A 21,373-nucleotide genomic window follows, 5' to 3' on the forward strand; every position below is an offset into this window, starting at 1 on the left:
AATCAGTCAAACAAACAGGCTAAAACTAAAAAATCACGATTCAAGCTTAAGCAACTGTAGATTCAAGGTTGGGTTTCCATTACCCACATACCCACAATGGTCTTTAATATTACATTTTGTACAATGTTGATATCAACGTAAAGAGAGAAGCATTATAAGCAAACAATTTCCTATAAACAAAATAGTTGCAATTCGTCCTCCATAATGATCTATCAAATAATCTAATCTACTAAAATTGTAAGCTCTGTCTGTCTGTCCGGCTATGCGTTTCGCCGGGCTTCAACGCATCAGCCCAATATTTCGGATATAAGGGTACCGGGCACGCGCTGTTGAAGAGGAGGTTTTGGAAAGGCCCCCCTTGAGGTCAAAGGTCATCTACGGGGAAAATACCTCAAGTGGATAACAAACAAATGGATAAAAAGAATCCAATAGATGATTCCCAACATGTCTCAAGTTGCCCAAGCAGCGTGGTGCTTTTATGGGTGAATAGGTCATTCATTCATTCATTCCTGGAGTATTGCTAGAGACCACAAGGGACAAGAGTTATTTTGCTTTCAAAGAAATACTGTAGTAGCTGGTATCTGCAGGTAGCACACAAGGCTCCCTACTGGAAGCAACCGAGTAGGAATATGGGGGATTCCCCATTATGTTTGAAATTGCTGATATAAAACCTTCAAACAGTATGCTATCACTGATCATGCTGCTGGTGCTGCCACAGCTTCAGGACCATCACAGCTACAGGTGCCCTAGTAACTCAAATGTTATCAGCTGTTATAGATTGGGTTGACCGACAAATGTTTTGACAAATAGTGATTCATTTCAGCTTTGTTTGTGCAATTTCCGCATGAAACAGCACCGACAAATTAATCTCAATCAATATAAACACATTGATGCTTCGAAAAAGGCATATATTATTACAAGTATAGAGTTGTGATATCGGATGTATGATGAATCTAGTCAATGTAAGACAGGTGAAAAAGAGCAACATCACTTAATTAAATCTAAATTTATGTTGACATCAAACTTGACGTCCGCGCTTTCCACAGACCATTATTCCTTCTTAATTCACTGCGTGCTACAATCATGGAAATAAGTCATGGGACAGTTTAGACCCATGCACTGAAATCGATCCTCCTTCCCCCGTAACAATGTAGTCTACTGTAGTAGACCAGTTTAATTTATCATTCCCTAAATTAATCTCTCTGACCTGAAAACTCATCATTCCTGTTCTGATTCAACAGCTCAGATATCCATGAGAAAACTTTTCTCTGGGCAGGGCAGTCACTGGAGATGTGATGTGTTTCGTCATAGATTTTAAATGGTTTCATGCATGAAACGTATGAATTGTTTTTTAAAAAAAAGGAATGCAGCGCAGTCTAGTAACAATGTTGATCGGGTCTTGTCATGAGGCTCCATGTTGGACTCTGCAACATTAATCGGTGGGGGAAGGGGATGGATACAGGAGGGTTGAAGCTACACGTAGAACATTATTTGAATGGCATCTATCAGGTGGTGTATATACATAATGTTTATGTACCAAATATTTCTTGCAGATTAATTCGTTTAGCAAAAGTATCGCCAAATTTGAATTTCGTAAACGCAAAATCGGAATCAACTGAAATTTTGGAAATAAGCTTTTTTCGTGGATATCTACTGAAAAGTGTCATAAAAAGAGGATACTAGGATCACGAAATCCTCCTTTAAGTCGAATACACAAAACAAATAATAAGGTGTTGAATTGGAAATCCAGATCCTCGCTGAGCAATTTTGAATTTCAACAAAATCCAAAGTTGTAATAGCCCAGCAAACACAAAAACGTTTTAAAAACGTTTTAAATAAGTTATATTTTGGCTTTTGGTTTAGGTAAAAATTTCGGGTTATATAAAGGTCATGAAAACGTTTTAAAATGTTTTGTATGAAAACACACTATAACAATATTTTTTTAATGTTTTCAAAATGCTATTGTAAACTATTTTTGCAAACATATTTTGCCTAATATTTTGTCAACACTTAAGTAACATAATGTTAAAATATTTGCACCCAGCAAACACAGAAATGTTCTTAAGACGTTATTTTCATAACATTTTAATAACATTTAAATGTCGGGTTATATAAAGGTCATGGAAACATTTTTAAAACGTTATTGCAAATATTTTTCGCAAAACATTTTTTCAACCCCAAAATAACATTCTGTTTAGAATGTTTTGTATCAAGTTTTCAAAAATGTTTTTGGTATGTTATTAAAACGTTTTTATACCCTTTATATAACCCGACATTTAAACGTTTTCTGTAAAACATTTTGTGTTTGCTGGACAGTAGATTATCATAAAATGTTTTTAAATGTTATGAAAACGTTTTATACCATTCATGTACCCTTTATATAATCCAACATTTAAACGTTTTCTGACAACCTTTTATAACCTTTTGCGAATGATGTCGAAAACGTTTTGTGTTTGCTGGGAGGTTTTGGAAATATTATGTGAAAAGGTTATGATAGATGTTGAAAATGCAAACAACATTTTTCTCATGAAATTCCAAACCAAATTGTCTAATTTTAGGCCCAATTGTGTAAAATTCAATTGAATGTTATCAATTTGAAAAATTATTTTGAACTAAAATTTACTATAAAATTTTAAAAAAAAAGTTGGATTGAACGTAATGCAAAACTGGTGTTAAGATGGCAGTGTACTCTTTCACAAGATGTGTATGAAATTTAAATTATACAAAATAAGCACAACCAAAGGAGGCATCAATGTTGATTTTCTTATCCCCAGGGATCTTCACAAAACGCAACGTTTAACACCACGACTTGGAACATTATTTCCCGCTTCAAAAAAAAAAAAAAAAAGTTATGCAAATTCATAATTCATTTCAATTTTGATAAATGTAAATTTTGAAATATGATCGGTTTTATTAGACTGTAAAATAGTTTGACATACATGTAGACAGGGGTGTGTTTAGAAGACACTGTTATTTGGAACAACAACGCCAAACTGCACTGCGATTCTGCAAGATTTTCTAACAAAGCAACGCTTCAAACCAAAACTCTGTTATGCATTCAGTTGTGATATATAGGACAATTATGTATCTTGGTATATATATAATAAGACAAAGTTGAATAAGATCAACATCACTTAATTAAATCTAGATTTAAGTTGACACATGCAACTAAATATTCCTGCTTTCTACGGGCTACAGGTTATTATTTCAGAGCCCATTGCCGTGCATGTACAGTGTGGGCCAAAAACAACTTTACCCAATTTCAGAGGGTGGTTGCTCAAATTGTAGAATAGCTATTCATGATATTGTTACATATTCTAAATGTATATCTTTCTAAAAGTATGTGATGAAAAAATGAAAGCAAAAGAAGCTAAATTAACAAAATGGTGCTAGTTTTACGTCCGAGGGTCAAAAATCACTTTGTCCACACGTAATTCAATGGGATTTGTCCGATTGCTAAGAGTAAGGCATACATATGCGTTAGGCATACATGTAATTAGTAAACACGTCTGCCTTGTCTTTGAAAAGTGATGATTGTTTTATATGCATGAAAGAAATACAATCGATTTTAATCCCCATTTACTTGTCATGTACTCAAACTCCACTCTTGTCATTGACCAACAATTAGCATAAAAATTACACAATTACAAAGGTTTCATCTGGCCCAAGTTTTTAATTTTAAATAGGTCTTCGTCCCGGGGTCTTCGTGCATTTTGAGACTGTGTGGCTTATTTCTAAAATTTGCAAGGTGTCAAGAAGGCAATTCACAACACAAGAGAGGACTTTTATGGCAGAGGTATACTTAAGAACAGAAACCTTTTTGGAAGTGCAGCGTCAATTTCGGATTCGTTTCCCGAACGTAAGAGTCCCGCCCAAACATACCCTAACTCTAAACACTGATGAACAACTTTCACAACCTCGGAAGTGTGATGAATAGATGCAAAACACGGAGCGGACGTCCAAGAACTGACCGTTCAGCTGCAAATATTGCGGCGGATCAAAGGGAACTTGCAGCTAACCCCAGAGTCAGTTGTCGACGCAACAATTTACCGGCCGAACATACCACGAACGCAAAAAGTGCAAACTTTCTTGTAGATAACATTTGACAAAAAAAATGAAAAAAATGAGGTCTGAGGTTATAATTGCTTTTGCGGATATTTGAAAAGAATTGTTTTTATATCTTTGCAGCATGAAAGCTGCATATCATGACGAAATATCGTAGCTTGAAATTTAAATTGTTTATGTTTGATTTATTTGGTTGTGTTATATAAAATTGCTTAACAAATTTGTGGGTATACTGAGTGGTTATCATTCTCTATCGAACTCGGTAATATTGCAAGTGATGCTACGCGACAGCTAGTAGGCCTTCGCGTGGACAAAGTTAATTTTGACCCTTTTATTTAAAACTAGCGTCACGTTGTTAATTTAATGAATTTTTGGATAGTTTTTTCACCAAACAGTCTTAAGAAGAAGTTCTTTAAGAATGTGTAAAAACAATTTGAAGCAGACTTTTCAATTTTGAGATATGAACCTTTTAAATTGGGTAAAGTTGTTTTTGGCCCACACTGTATAGCATGTGTAGGAAATCTGATCCTGAAATAGCCGCGATATATCAAATGAATATATTGTTTTGAATGCATAAATGATCGCATTACCAAGTATTACTTCAGCTCGTTACACATTGTTTCACAGACTTGTTTTGAAAAAAAAAAGTACAACTTTATTTACGATAAAAGCATGGGGAATGTGACATATTTTTGCAAAGTATTTAATAGATTAATGTATTATAATTACAATAATCATTTCAACAAATCACTTGTAGTCTGCTTTGGTCATTATAATTGTAGTAACCGACAGGATTGGTTTGGTCTCAAAATGCAAACACCGTTTTCAAAAATTTACAAACGGTGTTAGAACAAGTAAAGTGATAAACAATTTGTAGAAATAAGCACTTGAAAAGTGCAGCGATATATAGCGCACTACGCAGAGTACGCACATGCATAAACATACACTATGGTCGAAGTGGTGGGTTGAAGCAAAGAAGCTCACACCCTAAGCTACCACAATAATACATCGCAGCCAATATCGTCTGCCCGAGTCCTCATACGGGTATATAACCGCAAAAATAAACAAGAGATCAATATTATTTCACGAAACCAACGGTAACTGCGCCTGGACTCGAACCACGCACCGCCCACACACCGGAGCTATGTTGACCCTCCTAAGGGGCTCTGAAAAATGACCACAAAATTTCCTGGGAAAATTGAGTTTATATGCTTTTCTACGGGGTTGACCCATAATTTTCATGTCAAAAGGGGGGAGGCTGAAATTTTTGAGATCTCAAAAGGGGGGGGGGCGACAAATTTTCGCGATGATTTTTTATTTGTATCAGGCTCCCCCCCAACAATTGTTTGTGAACGGTCCCTAACTTGACTGCTTTGACCACAAACAGTCATATCAAAGGCCAGTTTCGTCTCTAACATCATAAATAGAGATTATTGAACAATAGCATTGGGACCTTGGATATTTTAGTTCATAGCGAGAGTTTCGCAATCCTTTTACGTATATTTTTGTTAGAGACAGTGTGCACGATGCAATTTCAATTTCAAAGGCCCGTCAATTAGTGAGTGGATCATGTGCCAACTCACAGGGACAAACAATACATACACTTGCACTCTTCAATCCAATTATATCGCTTTACATTAGATTTCAAGCAACATACTTGGAAGTACAGCGGCCTTACTATAAAGCAGTGTTGCACATGGCAATGATGGTATGGAAGTAAGATACTTATTTCTCCATCATAGATTTATGCACACAGGGCGTCAATTCCACGCTGAAAACCCTGTTGCATGCATGGTGCGCTAAGGTGGTTGCAACAAGCAATTGCTGGGAAATTGCATCATGTGAATTGGCCTTTACATAATCAGTACAGCATCAAGGGAATTATAATTACGTTTAAGTAATTATAAAACAAGCCAAACATAGGGCCACGGAGATTCGCTGCATCAACTCACGACTTAATAAACGGTTAAATGTCTTGATGTCGAATGTAATTACCACAAATTAACACCTCTCGTCAAATACGATAGCGACGAGTTTGTTTCAAAAACAAGATTCATTATTGAAATTTGTGTTATTTCCGTATTACCTTGGTCTAAGCATACTATTGTTAGCCTAACGTCAAGCCAGCGGTTTTATTTTATATTAGTAAAAGTATTTTTATGCCTTCTCACAGACATACAAAACACATTCACATGCACTCAATCATAGTACATAACTTTACTTTGGATTGTCAGGAATATCCTTGAAAGTATATATTATATAGCAATGCCTTATTACAAAGGCAGAAATACTCATGGCATGAAGGTAATAGACTTACTTACATCACATATCTACGCTTACATTGTATCAATTTCACCTGCAAGTCCTAGTCACACGGCGCAAACATGTGCATGCAAGGTGGTCTGCAATCAGTAATTACTTGGGAAATTTTATCGTGTGACTTCGTCACTACGTGATCAGTACGGTATCAAGATAATATAATTACTTAACAAGACAAACATAGTGTCATGGAGATACGCTAAGAGTTGACGATGCAAAGTAAAGTATATAATGTATTGATGTCGTATCCGTAAAAGAAATTACCACGTGACCTCAATACGAAGTAATACATAGTGGCAATTGAGAACTGTTTTCAGGCACAAACTATGTAATGATCACGATGTAATTTCAATTAAACAGCTCATTAACTAGTAAGTGAATTATGTACCTACTCACAGACATACACAATGCATACATTCACTCGCATTCTTCAATTACATTATACTATTTTACATTAGATTACCAGCAATCCTTAAAAGTACACCAGTGCTTATTATATAGCAGGTTTGCTCGTGGCATGAACGTAAGAGTCTCCCATTTATGCTCACAAGGTATCAATTTCACCTTACAAGTCCTAATCACACGGCACAATCCTGTTGCATGCAATGTGGGCTGCAAACATCGCAGCCAATATCATCTGTCCGATCCGAGTCCTCATACGGGTATATAACCGCGAAAATAAACAACAGATCAATATTATTTCACGAAACCAACGGTAACTGCGCCTGGACTCGAACCACGCACCCCCAACACACCGGAGTCTAACCGATTGAGCTATGTTGACCCTCCTAAGGGGGGCCCTGAAAAAATGACCACAAATGTTCCTGGGAAAATTGAGTTTATGTGGCTTTTCTATGGGAGGCTGAAATTGTTGAGATCTCAAAAAGGGGGGGGGGCGACAGGCTGCCCCCTAACAAGTGTTTGTGAACGGTCCCTAACTTGACTGCTTTGACCACAAACAGTCACATCAAAGGCCAGTTTCGTCTCTAACAGCATAAATAAAGATTATTGAACAATGCCATTGGGACCTTGGATATTTTAGTTCATAGCGAGAGTTTCGCAATCCTTTTAAGTATATTTTTGTTAAAGCCAGTGTGCACGATGCAATTTCAATTCCAAAGTCCCGTCAATTAGTGGGTTTATTATCTGCTAACTTACAGAGAGAAACAATACATACACTTGCACTCTTCAATCAAATTATATCGTTTTACATTATATTGCAAGCAATATACTTGAAAGTACATCGGCCTTACTATAAAGCAGTGTTACACATGGCACTGATGGCATGGAATTAAAGCCTTAATGTACGATTTCCGTCAAATTTTAATTTTGTTATTCGTTATTCAAAATTTTGAAATAATATTAGTAATAACTGCTGGGAAGGGTTGCTGTCCATTTTAAGTTGAAATAATAAGGTAAAGTAAAAGAAACCCCACTGGTTATTTTGGCCATTTAACATGGGGTTCTACGGGAGGACATATTATCATAATTTTTTAAATTATGATAATATGTCGAATTTGCTCTGTTGACCTACAAAGATAACAAAGTTGGCCGATTCCATTTAGGTGCAAGTTGGGACATGTATAAACATTACAAATATGCAAAAAAAATCAGGTTTGAAAAAAATTAACCAAATTTATATTATAAGATCGTACATTATGGCTTTAAGATACTTATTTACCCATCATACTCATAGAGCTATGCACACAGGGTGTCAGTTCCACGCTTTGAACCATGTTGCATGCATGATATGCTACATAGTGCAACAAGCAATTGAATATATGAATACAAAACCCACCCAAGTCCATACTTTGGCCAAATTGAGTTAAGCATGGGAAATTGTTGCTATACATAGGCCTGTCGTATGTATGAAAGAACATCTCAAATTCACCCTCTGTGTCTATTGAGCATATGAAAAATAGCTTGTATGAAATAAACACCCAAGTCCATGATTTGAGTCTTGTAGCACATTAATTGAAATCCAGTATGTATAAAAGTACACTTGTAACACATTCATTGCTGGAGAATGACTTGTGGAAAAAAAATGGGTTTAATCAAGGAAAGTGTGTGGTTATGGCAGAATGCTTATCAACATTATACATACCTGTGTGCTTTATTTTGTATTATCTTACTAGTGGTAATCTCATTCCAACATTGTTGTCTTTGTATATGATTCAAAAAACCACCCAAGTCCAGCATTTAAAATGAAATCCACGAAGTCCCTGAAATGCTAATCGTCATACCTAATACAGTTTAACCCACTCATTTGCATGTAAAACTTACCACATTGACCAGGTAAATCTAACTGAATGAATTAAAATGATACACCGGTTTCTTTCTCAAAATCACTTCCTATGGACTTGGGTGGGTTTTGAATTCATGTATTCAATTGCTGGGAGATTGCATCATGTGACTAGACCATACAGTACAGCATCAAGGGAATTATAATTGCGTTTAAGTAATTATAAAACAAGCCAAACATAGGGCCACGGAGATTCGCTGCAACAACTCACGAGTTAACGAAGTAAAGATAAAAGGTTGAATGTCTTTATGTCGAATGTAATTACCACAAATTACCACCTCGCGTTAAATACGTTAGCGACGAGTTTGTTTAAAAAACAAGATGTTTTTCACTTTTGCAACAAAGATTCATTATTGAAATTTGTGTTATTTCGGTATTACCTTGGTATAAGCATACTATTGTATAGAGCAAAATATACCGAAAACCCCCTTTTATTAGTAAAAGTATTTTATGCCTTCTCACAGACATACAAAACACATTCACATGCACTCTTCAAATCACAGTACATAACTTTACTTTGGATTGTCAGGAATATCCTTGAAAGTATATAGTATATAGAAATGCCTTATTACAATGGCAGAGTTTCTCAGGGCATGGAGGTATGAGCCTTACTTACATCACAGATCTACGCTTACAGGGTATCAATTTCACCTTGCAAGCTATAGTCCTAGTCACACGGCGCAAACATGTGCATGCAAGGTGGTCTGCAACAAGTAATTACTTGGGAAATTCAATCGTGTGAATTAGTCACGACGTGATCAGTACAGTATTAAGATAATATAATTACTTAACACGCCAAACATAGTGCCATGGAGATACGCTAACAGTTAACGATGCAAAGTAAAGTATAGAATATATTGATATAAAGAAATTACCACGTGACCTTAATACGAAGTAATACATAGTGGCAATTGAGAACTGTTTTCAGGCACAAACTATGTAATGATCACGATGTAATTTCAATTAAACAGCCCATTAATTAGTAAGTGAATTATGTACCTACTCACATACATACACAATGCATACATTCACTCGCATTCTTCAATTACATTATATTACACTATTTTACATTGGATTACCAGCTCGTGGCATGAACGTAAGAGACTCCCATTTATGCTCACAAGGTATCAATTTCACCTTACAAGTCCTAATCACACGGCACAATCCTGTTGCATGCAATGTGGCCTGCAAAAGGCAATTGCTTGGGAAATTGCACCGTGTGAATTAGTCATTCTGTGATCAGTTCAGCATCAAGGAAATATAATTACTTTACAAGGTAAACATAGTGCCATGGAGATTCGCTACGACAACTGACGAGTTAACGAAGCAAATATAAAAGGTTGAATGTCTTGATGTCGTAGTTAACTATCCTTCGAAAGAAATTAAAACGTGACGTCATTACGACGTAGTATATAGTGGAAATTGAAAACATTGTTTTCATCATGTTCAGGTACTAAATATAGCAATGTGTTTCCTCAAAACAAGATGTTTTTCAATTTGGTACGAAATTCCCTTTATTGGAAACATCAATCATGTGTGACTAATGGAACATTGTTTGCACCCACATACGATATTTTGGCATTATTGTTTTCACTTTACCCTTCAAGATTTGATATCAAATTTGAAATAAATTGGTTATGAAAGATCTTTTAATAGAGAAAAATATTGCAATGGAGCAACCGCAGTCTGCCTACTTGAGAAAAATTTATATATAAAACAAAAATATTGTTTAATCGGCAGATACCAATATTTTATTTTATCATCTAAAAATAATGGTATCTACCATGTTGTATTAACCCTAACAAGGAACATGCTTTTTTGCTATTGGAAGGTAGAGAAGGGACGAAAAATGAGAGAAGATGAAGAAAGAGTTCACCTGGCACCCCGGGAATTGACCCTGGGACCCCTCGGTTGCCACTCACACGATCACCGACCTCATGCCACGGGGGAGTCGCTTGCCCGGCCAGCGATTTGTTGGGCATATATGACTTAGGGTGATTGCGCAATGGCATCACGTGGAATTCATGCATGCGCAGTGGTTTTCCTTGTAAGATTTTGTAAGATTTATATTGGTTAGGGTTAAGTGATATATGTATACACGACTGGGTCTCAAAACAATACTTTTGTTGTCATTCTTAAACAAATAAACTCTGAAATTGTATTTTGGATGTAATTTACTCGGGTAATTTACATACACCTTTTTGCCTCATTTTTACCACGGTCATCGCATAATACTGTGTCACGCGTGTATTTTTGCACGTATTCGTCATACGTAGTACGAATATATTTATTGTGAGAATAATCATTGTACAGATACGAAGATAAGCCAATCAGATTGAAAAGATATGAGGTATAGAATGCCTTCGTGTATGTATACTAAGAGTAGCATAGTATCAAAACATTTGGATTATACCGTTTACCAAAAAACCCGGGAATAAAGCTGTCAATAATAAGTCTTGATAGGCAAATTTCGTGTACGAAGGAGAGGCCAGGGTTTTGGTAAAGGTTGGGTAACTTTCAACCAATGCGCACTAGAATACATTATAACATTCAGGAATAAGCGACATTGGCATTACATTTCGCAATTTATTGTGGGACGGTTTTATTACACGTTGAACTCTGACCTTCCGGGAAAATTGTTTTTGTGCGTACAAAATAGTTCAACGTGTACCAAAACGGCAAAAAATGTCCCACAATGCATTCCGAATTTTACTGCCGATTTGGCGTATTCATAGACTAATAGAGACTCTTTTTTATGTTGCGAATTTTATGCATATTCATGAGGGCCGATCGTTCGATCGTGCTTGTCTAACAATCACGCCAGCGTTGTGTGCCTTCGCGAAAGACTGTACAAATTCGCGGCATATGCGTGGCGTCTGTGAGTCTGTCGCCCTTCATGAAACGATCTGGACTCACTGGTGTGATGAGACATTGACTATTTGGAGTTAGTCAGTATTTCTTTAGTCCATGGGCTTATTACCGAAATGGGTACTAAGTATTAATTTTCAGGCGGTGGTATTTAAGAGTGTAAACAAAGAAATAATAACATTACCTTAAATTCTTTTTCTATAACAGCTAATTCCATGAGATCCTTACTAAGTAAAAAGGCAGATAATATTGGATCCTGGCTTGTCAGTGATATGTATGCTGGGCTAGACAACGCCCTATAAGCATGTATTCCAGCTAAAGAATGTTTTAACGGATCAAACCTCCGTTTGTTATTACACGGCGTACATTCACAAAGTGTGTGATGCGGTTTCTTCACAATATCACCACGTTTTAGTAATACACGTATAATATCGATCTCGTTCACATGGGCTGCTAGCATGATTGGAGTCAGATCATGATCGAATTTCGAGTTGTTTTCGGTTGAAAATAGTTCGTTAGACTTCCTAGTCGAAATTTATCCTTGCTCTTTAAAAACATAGGGTGGTTCAGCAATGCTTGTGTAATTCGTAAGTAACCTTTGCTTATTGCCAACATAAGAGACTCGTTCACACTGTGCATATCCAATGTTCGTGAGCAATTTTTCACCAAAAATTCCACTATATCCAGGTGTTCATTTTCAGCGGCTATTTCAATAGCAGTTCGATCTTTGTAGTCTGACACTCGTAGCAGACGACTTGTGGAATCGCTGTCATCTTCCAACATGCCACGAACTGTGGGAAGGTCTCCATGTTCAGTTGCCTGAAATAAAATAAAATAAAAACAGGATTGGTAACTTCTAGAAATACCAGCATAGAAAAACATGTCACAAACTGTGGAGAGGTCACCACTTCGTATAGCCTAAAGACATTATGTTTTGTTACCTTGAGAGATTTGATCATGTCTCACCTCCTTTTTCAACCAAATCGACGGTAATAACTCTTGTAGTGAGGGATCAACACCACACAAGGTCATTTGTATGTAACTCATTGACCCATTTGTGTTATATACTGCCTCTAGCTATAATGACATCCTTGTGATATGGTCAACTCATTGACAGATACGAACCTCGGGAGGGAATTCAATTTTTGATACATTCTCTCCAGGTACTGAAACGTAATGAAAACTTCTGAGAAAACACTGAAAGACAATTGACCACTTATTTCTGAAAATACACACACAGCAAAACATGTAATTAACTATGGGGAGGTCTCAACATTCAATAGCATTAAATAAAATACTTAATAGCAAAATTTGGATAGGTATATTACGCTGCATTCACCTTAAAAGATTTACGTAATTCATCTTGACAGTTAGAGTTCCGAAAGGAATTATTTCACTCTTCATGCGATGGCCCATTTATAAAGGTACCATACAGCCAATGGCTGCATAATGACTGATCAGTTATATCATAAATAATGAGAAGACCTTTCCAACTTTCCAGAAAATGACCTTCGCCTGAGTAAATTATTCATCATCAAATGTTGATAGTTGGTAGAAATGTGTCAGGATTTTTGTTACCATAGTAACGTTGAATGAGTTATTACCCCTCCCCTTTCATCTAAAACGCTGGTATTTTAGGACCGTTTGTGTATAACGTAATGAAATATCTATCAAAACTTGCGATAAGGTACATAACCTATGTCACTGTATACGTCCAATTTTGAGGTACTTTTTAAAATGCAGTCTGGTGAATAAATCAAAGTCATCAAAGTTAAAAGCCATAATGTGTGATTTGCTTCACAGCGACGCCCTCAATTTTACTCGGATTTCTACTTTTTGCATAATTATAATGCCCAGTGGTATACTAAAATACCACGTAAAAGACTAAGCCTGAAGTGCTTTAATAATAGCAAAATTTAACGGGTCGACCCGGTTTTATTCAGAGTTCAACAATCAAGTACTGTAAAACAAGTTAATTTCGCGAGGTATTTAATTTCGCGAATTTCGCGAGGTCTACAAATTCGCGAAATTAAATACTCGCGAAATTGATCCTTGAAAAACACACAGAAAGCTTAAAAAGCTTTAATTAAGCTTATTCTGTCTACACAAACCATCATATTTATATCCATTTACATCGCTCAGAATACAGCATGAAATTAATTTTTCATGATGCATGGAGGTAAAGTAATATTTTAATTTTCTTAGTGCACATCCATTTCGTTAATTTTTCAGTCCTTCTGGACTTATTTTGACGTTATTTTTTGATATATTTTCTGGTATTTTTCTTATCAAATCGGCCATCTTTAACCCCCTGAGCACTACCTGCCAATCTAACATTGCCTCTGATTGGTCAATTACGTGATAGCTTCATTTTAATCACCAATCAGAATGGAGCTTTGCAAATAATTCACCCCAATATTTTTGCATGGTGAAATTATTCTAACAATGTTGCTGATTGGTCCAATCGATAATGAAAACTTCTTTTTGGCCAATCGGCAGGTAGTTCTCATGGGGTTAATTTGTTTATTTCTGAACTCCAGTAATGCACCAACATCCTGAAATAGGTTAAATCCACGTGTCTGTTGAAAGCTAGGCATGGTCTTCAATGTTAGGAAGAGGAGAGGAACGTAGGCTAATTTGTTACAGCATTGTGGGTAATAGGCAAGGGGCATTGGGAATAAGGTAATCAAATATGGCCGATGGTCCAACTCGAAAGTGGTAAAATATTGCAAAACTATCATCAAAATAGACAGTCAAAATGACAAAATATATAAAAAATCAAGGTTTAATCTGAATTACTAAATATTCATTGTACATTATAGGCCAAGAAAAGGGAAATTTATCCAGTGTTTAGAGCGATGTAAACGGATAGAAATATGAAAGTTAGTGCAGAATTCTGTGGAGTTCAAAATTTGGCATACTTTGTAGGTGTAAGCTTATATCGAAATTGTAAATTCGCGAAATTAAATACTCGCGAAAATGTCGATCATCGCCAATTCGCGAAATAAAGTACCCGCGAAATTAAAGTGTTTTACAGTACTTGATAACATGTTCCGTGGATGTCAGCTTGTATATGTACACACGTCGAGCGCGATGCTCCGTGCAGTTACATGTAATACGATCGGCGAGCGTAGTACACGCATTGTAGGCGTTGGAATGAATCGCAATTTTCTTCGCGTATACCTCATGTGTTTGGCTCGAAATTAAAAGGAGATAATGTGATCAATGAAAACAAACATTTAAAATAAGAATCTATTCTTTATGCAAATCACACATTATTGCTTTAACGTATAATCAGTTAGGTTGAATTACTTAGTTTGTCAATTCGATATTAATCACCGGCTTGATGGTTTTTGTATATAGGTAGGTTTACATTTAAGAATGTAAGAAATTAGCAATGTCTGTCTTTTTGAGATGTTTGTGAAAAATGTGGAATGCCAACACTAATCCGAAGCTAAAACTTTACCAGGATGGAAAATTATTTGTACACACCGGGTTAAACAGTGTGAATAAGAAAAAGTTGCAATGGGTCACTATGGTAAGATAAGAGCGAGAACCCCGGGGAATGGACTAAGGGGAGTCACGCCTTAACCAATTATTGTAACAGCAATCTAATTTCGACCAAGTTTAAGCATAGATTATAGGACAAACTCTATGACAAAGTCTATGCTTTAAATATACTCAGCTAGTTTGAAGGGCGTTTAAATACGGTAGATCGTGAATGAATCAAAGTCATCAAAGTTAACGAATATGCCTAATCAGATAGGTTGAATTACGTAGCTTGTCAATTCGATATTAATCATCGGCTTGGGCAGCAGTGCAAAAATATTTGATGGTTTTTGTATATAGGTAGGTTTACATTTAAGAATGTAAGAAATTAGCAATGTCTGTCTTTTTGAGATGTTTGTGAAAAATGTGGAATGCCAACACTAATCCGAAGCTAAAACTGACCAGGATGGAATATTATTTGTACACACCAGGGTTAAACAGTGTGAATAAGAGAAAGTTACAATGGTTCACTATGGTAAATGGGGAATGGATTAAGGGGAGTAACGCCTTAACCAATTATTGTAACAGCAACCTAATTTCGACCAAGTTTAAGCATAGATTATAGGACAAACTCTATGACAAAGTATATGCTTTAAATATACTCAGCTAGTTTGAAGGGTGTACGGTCTGCTACTTCCGTAAATTACTGTGGTCATTCACACCGGAATCGAGTCGGAAAGAAAATTACTGAATATATAACAGAAAAGATAAAATGCTAGGAAATAAAAGGTCACAGGCTTCAACCGTTGATAGTAAATATTTATCTCAAAAGGTTCGAAAAGGGTCGTTTTATATCAATATAATTATATAGGGAGAGATACCTTTTGATACCTCACTATTGTCAAAAGAAATCCCGTTTTCTGAAAATTGGTGCCACTAGAGACATCGCCGGTTAGTTAATTTTATTTGAAATGAATTGGTGTACACATTTGTAAGCGATCGTTTTAAATATGTAAATGAGGGCTTCAGAGCAAGGTGTATGTAAATTACGTTTTGCGCCTGAACTTTTCAAATAATACGAAGCAGCCTGTGTAATCAATCAAAGGAACCTTTTGTTCTATTGTCTAAAAAATCAATGGTTGATAAATTAGTGGTAGTGACGCAACTATTCCCCAGAGAAAACACGTACCGCATTGGGATATTCTATTTGAAATCCACACACCCCCTATGGAAGACATGACCTTAATCTCCCACACAGAGAGTGTAGATTTCAAATGCAGTCACTCATTCAGGTAACCCCATTTGAAATTCACACTACCTGTGTGGTAGGTTAAGGTCATTACTTCCATATGGGGTGTGTGGACTTCAAGTGGAATAGCCCAGTTGCTTTTATCGTTCGCACGTGCGTCACCACGTTATAAATAATGTTATTGTTAACAATTTATAATGGTGTCTAATGAGACACTATGCTCACAATGCTCTCATTTCCAATGACAAAGGTCTATAACCTCCGTTCAACAGTAACAGTTCAAAAGTCGACCTCGTATTAGGGAATAATGAGTTTGTGTACCCAATTTCTTCAAAGGTCATGTTGATGAGTGTATGAACATAAGGGGTTAAATAATTGTGTCTTGACAGATGAGCTTTTGGTAAGATATGTTTATCATTGCTGACACTACAGAGCAATTATTTGTGGGCCGACAGAGATTGACGATGCTTTGAAATAGCTGACATACATACATTGACCCACCTACGAACTGTTCCACATATTCATCATACACTCACTCGCCAAATGTGTAACGCGTTATAATTAAATATCTTGTTTATAACTTACTCGATTGTTTTATCACAAACATCTATTGCGTAATTATGGTAGCGTGAAATTATTACCAACCTCATGTATAGTATGTTATAATACTTTTGGCCAGTGTATATTGACGTCGATTAAGCAAACCATATGTATTCTTCTTCCTTTTAAGACACAATTTCATTTCTCTTAAGTAATGGTGGCTCTGAAAAGAGCCGTTTGTTTTTAGAAGCAGTAGCATCTTGAGTTTAACCGCCGAGTTTGCTGCCTTTAAAACCGTGTAAGGACAGCACGTTTCGAAAATAGAAGAATGTTCACCTCAGACTGTCTCAATCCGTCTGTGGTGTTTTGATACTTTATCTTATGGAAAATAATTATAACCTCCGCCAAAGTGGTTTGCAATTATCACTTCAAACAGCGCCGTTTTGGTACGTATTCCCGGTATGTACTCCACGGTTAAGTGGTGCATTTTCTTATAGCCAGCAAAAGCTTAAACGCTTTCAATTTTCTTATCACATACCTGATTTAACGCTGTATTGAAATTGGCGGTCAAGGCAAGGGTGTTTGTCTCTTTATTTAATCACATCTGAAGCGTAAAAAGTATCATACCTTTTAAAAGGCAAAGGTAAATGAAGTCATTTCTTCGTTTTGTGTTGTTTTTCAATATCAACAAGAAACATAGAGTTGAATGTATGGTAGTAACGGGCAACCTTTTGCGTTCGATAAATGGTGTTCATCGTATTTTTTGCGTATTATGTAACTCATTGTATACGCTTCTTTTAACAAATGACCCTACTATAATTTGGAGCCATAATTTATTATATGAAGCCAGGTGACAGCTTCCTGTTCGTGCATTAAGGAAAGAATGAGTTTCAGAAAAAAAACACGTGTCACTGCTAACGTAGTTGTAAATGCTTATAGCTAGACTTTGATTAAACTAGACTTTCATCAGCTGCCTGATATTATGTTGCTTAATACATTAAATGTTTCCTGAACAAACATATATGTTTCAACTGATGCGCCGTCGGATTAAACAGGCTGTTGATAGCTGTTGATATCACGCCACAATTTCAAAGGCAGATTAACTAAACTATTTCAATAGATTACATTGTAAACACAATTTTATTTTGCAAGATTGCACATTAGGAGCATGCCTAAATTGCAAACGACCATTCTTTTCCTTTACTCTTTCTCTTGATTTGTCGACATGTGTGTTGATGGCCTCAACAAACTAAAAGTATTGTTTGTGACACACATACGTCATCTGAGGGGTTCATTCATACTATTCTGTCGGTCCGTGCCACGTCACTTCCGGTTGATGATGCGACTCACGGTCGAGTGAAAACATTCGATTTTTGTTGATGATTTCTGTCATTGGTGTTATGTAAATTTCGATCGCAAATAGTCAGTGGAATCAAACAACCGTTTCTAAGTCTTCAGAGTGGAAGAAACTTACTTGATTTACCGTTTATATACTGACAAACTTAAAATTAAATTCAATGGTCGAGTGTCGTTTTTTCCGAAATTGAGGTTCACTCCAGCAACATCGCTATGTAGCCTCCTTCACAGCCGGTTTCTGTTGTTCACAACAAACCGTGAGCCACATGCAGTTTGGGCCCGAGACTAGAGATAGCCCGGATGTCCGACCGACAGAATTCCTACGTACATTTAAGTACAAAGTCCCTGATGCTTTGTGATTTTAGAGTACATACAATTTAAAATGAAATTTACAAACAATTAATTAAAAAACAATTAATTAATTATTGAAGCTATATGTAACATGATTTGCTACGAAGAATTATATCATACCATTGTCTACTTTAAGGCAGCTGTGTACTCTAGACATTGTTTCTTTCGCAAAATTGAGTTTTTTGGATATGTTTGTACTTTGTTATGTTTTTTATAAATACAATGAATGAAAATCCAGATTTGTAAACTCCAACTGCAATATTTTAAGGATTTTATTTTACTATTCCACTCGTGTTTGAAATTGAAAAGGAAAGAAAATCTTTGTTGTACCAGCAGGGTACACGTGCGCAACAACGCATCGCGTTGCGTATCGCGCAATTTGTTAACGCACAAATACGCTACGCATACGCGACGCTTATCTGCATGCGCGGCGCATCTTATGGAAACACCACGGAAGCACAAAAACCTAGTGGTCAAATGGCTCCGTTTTAGCTGATAAAATGTGGGTTTTTTCAAGTTCTTTCCCCGATTTAAATATCAAGTTATGAATGGATTTCGCTCAAACTTCTCAAGGGGCCGTGGATTTACCCGATGTTTATGTAATGTAAGGTAGAAAAATAAAAACTGCCGCATTCTCCTGCGAGATTCGATGAAAGTGCAAAATGTGACCACTTGAAACTTCAACGGCCATTATTTCAATGTTCATTCACACGATAACTCAATAAATACAGCATCTATAGGTAAGCAAATAATTATGATCATCGTAAAAAGCATGATCGACTCAAGAAACGGTTTTCTCATTTTTTTATATTTTGTTCTATTTCCGATTTTAGGCATCATTTTGTGCAAATAGGCGTTTGTGAATTTTAAAAAGTTCAATTTGATGCCTTATATGGTCAATATCTCTAAAAATAAGGCCAATATCAAAAAAATAAAAATAAACGTTTTTGGAATGGAGCCTCAAGATTGAGCTAAAAACAAAATAAAATATTTTGGAGAGAGTGTTTTTTTGTTATGATGTACCTAACAAATATTGCCAAAAACTCACTTTTTTGTGATTTTCTTCATAATTGTTGTTTGTACCCCAAATCTGTATTTATATTAAGATTTATTGATGTCTTGCCTTCATAAAAATGTATACTTTTATATGTCTTGCGCGAATAATTACAAAGTTATTGCACAAAATGAAAATTATTTGATATCAGAAAGACATTCTTCGTATTCAGAATGCAATTCGATATGTCTGATGTGCTCTCATGTCCCACAAAAATACTGTCGAAACGCTCAAAACGCTCATTCCAGATCCCTTAAAAGAACACAAAATTTCGAATCGTTTGTCAAGTCGAATAGCACATCAGGTTACCGTTATGCATATTATTCAACTGTTTACACAAGAAAGATTTCACGATATTGTCTGGAGATTTCGTGAAATGTCATAGTACTCTACCACTATTGATCTTTCTACTTTTAGGTTTGGGATCTTAATTAGATTAATTTTGGCTGTGTTTTGATCTTTTTAATACATTTATTGAAAATATTAACACGTACGTAGATAAAAACATGCAATTTTTCATTGTATTTTGAAAGTCGTAATCGTAATCGCAATCACCTATTTCCGTTAGCTTTTTTAACCCAATTTTATATTATATTTCTCCGCTGCCATCTTAAAAAGAGGTTTTTTTTCATCGTTTCTGTTAAATTTGTTGATACAATGCTATGTTCATTCTTAAATCGTAACTTGGTTAAAACATAATTATTATGGTTATCATACCAGTAAATTACGAAATCCCTAGATGTAATTTTCGTGTCCTGAGTATTTACTCAAATGTTTCGCAAAACGAAGATCTGATTCTTTGTTTCAAAAGTGAACAATACCATTACATATTTGTTTATTAAGAGGGTTTATCCGATAGACTCAGATGGTAGGTGGAAGATGGGGGTCAGCAAATTTTGTTCATATTTTGTCAATCAAACATGTGTCCATGAGTATTTACAGTGGAGGCACACCACCACATTGGGTTCGTTACTTTTAATGCACTCGGTGTTTCTACCGTCCCGACTCAAACGATTCTAGAAGTTGTTCTCACAAGCCCCGCCTACTTTCCCTGCCTTCTCGGCAACCCGGAAGTAACTTTTTCCATTGGTTTGTGTGGTGCAAAATGAGGAAAATACCAATATTTGGCAACGAATTACAGGAATTCCAGTCATAGATCTCGACTGAAAATGGATACATTAGGTAAGTAACACTTTCATTTATGTCATATCAAAAAATTGTTGGAGATCTATGACCAGTTTGGTAGATAATCGAGTTGAAATGTGGGCATGTTTTTGGCATGGTCTAGGTGGGAATAACAGGTTCGTACATGTAAACTCAATGGGAATCTCTTACGACTAGGCTAAAATACAACAATATTTTGTAAATTTTCCTCGTAAAGAAAAGATCGGTCAAGGAAACCTATATGAATATGTTGTCAATACTTCACTTGACCCAAATATATGATTTATTTTTGTAATGAGAGAATCGCACATGGAATTTTAGAGGGATTTTGATAGCAGTTCCCGCACCGTAGAAAAGCTGCTCTGTCATGAGCCGGAAATTCCACCATGAGCCTAGATCCTGATTGTTTTGCCAATTGAAGCTTCTAATGTTGGCTGAATGTTTTTGATTATATCATGAAAGTCAATCTGTGACAAGATGTAATTTTGCTACGGAAAGTGCTATGACAAAACGATTTTCAGTTTTGGCTTTCTTTATAATCAAGGAGTTTAATTTGATATAAAATGATGCAGTGTTTGATGGCAAAATTTGACTGAATTCACCTTTCAGGGGGATG

At 36.0% G+C, this 21,373-nt stretch overlaps 1 protein-coding gene across 1 annotated transcript in view; it reads right to left on the reverse strand.

Annotated features, from left to right (window-relative positions):
- LOC140162956 (short transient receptor potential channel 7-like) overlaps positions 1-21,373 on the reverse strand; it is a 473,805-nt gene that overhangs the window by 50,946 nt on the left and 401,486 nt on the right. The window contains 2 exon segments of the mRNA XM_072186273.1: positions 11,739-12,055; positions 12,058-12,373. Of these exon segments, the coding sequence (XP_072042374.1) occupies positions 11,739-12,055; positions 12,058-12,373 (633 nt within the window).

The sequence above is a fragment of the Amphiura filiformis genome, chromosome 10 (assembly GCF_039555335.1).
Source record: "Amphiura filiformis chromosome 10, Afil_fr2py, whole genome shotgun sequence".
Lineage (NCBI taxonomy): Eukaryota > Metazoa > Echinodermata > Ophiuroidea > Amphilepidida > Amphiuridae > Amphiura > Amphiura filiformis.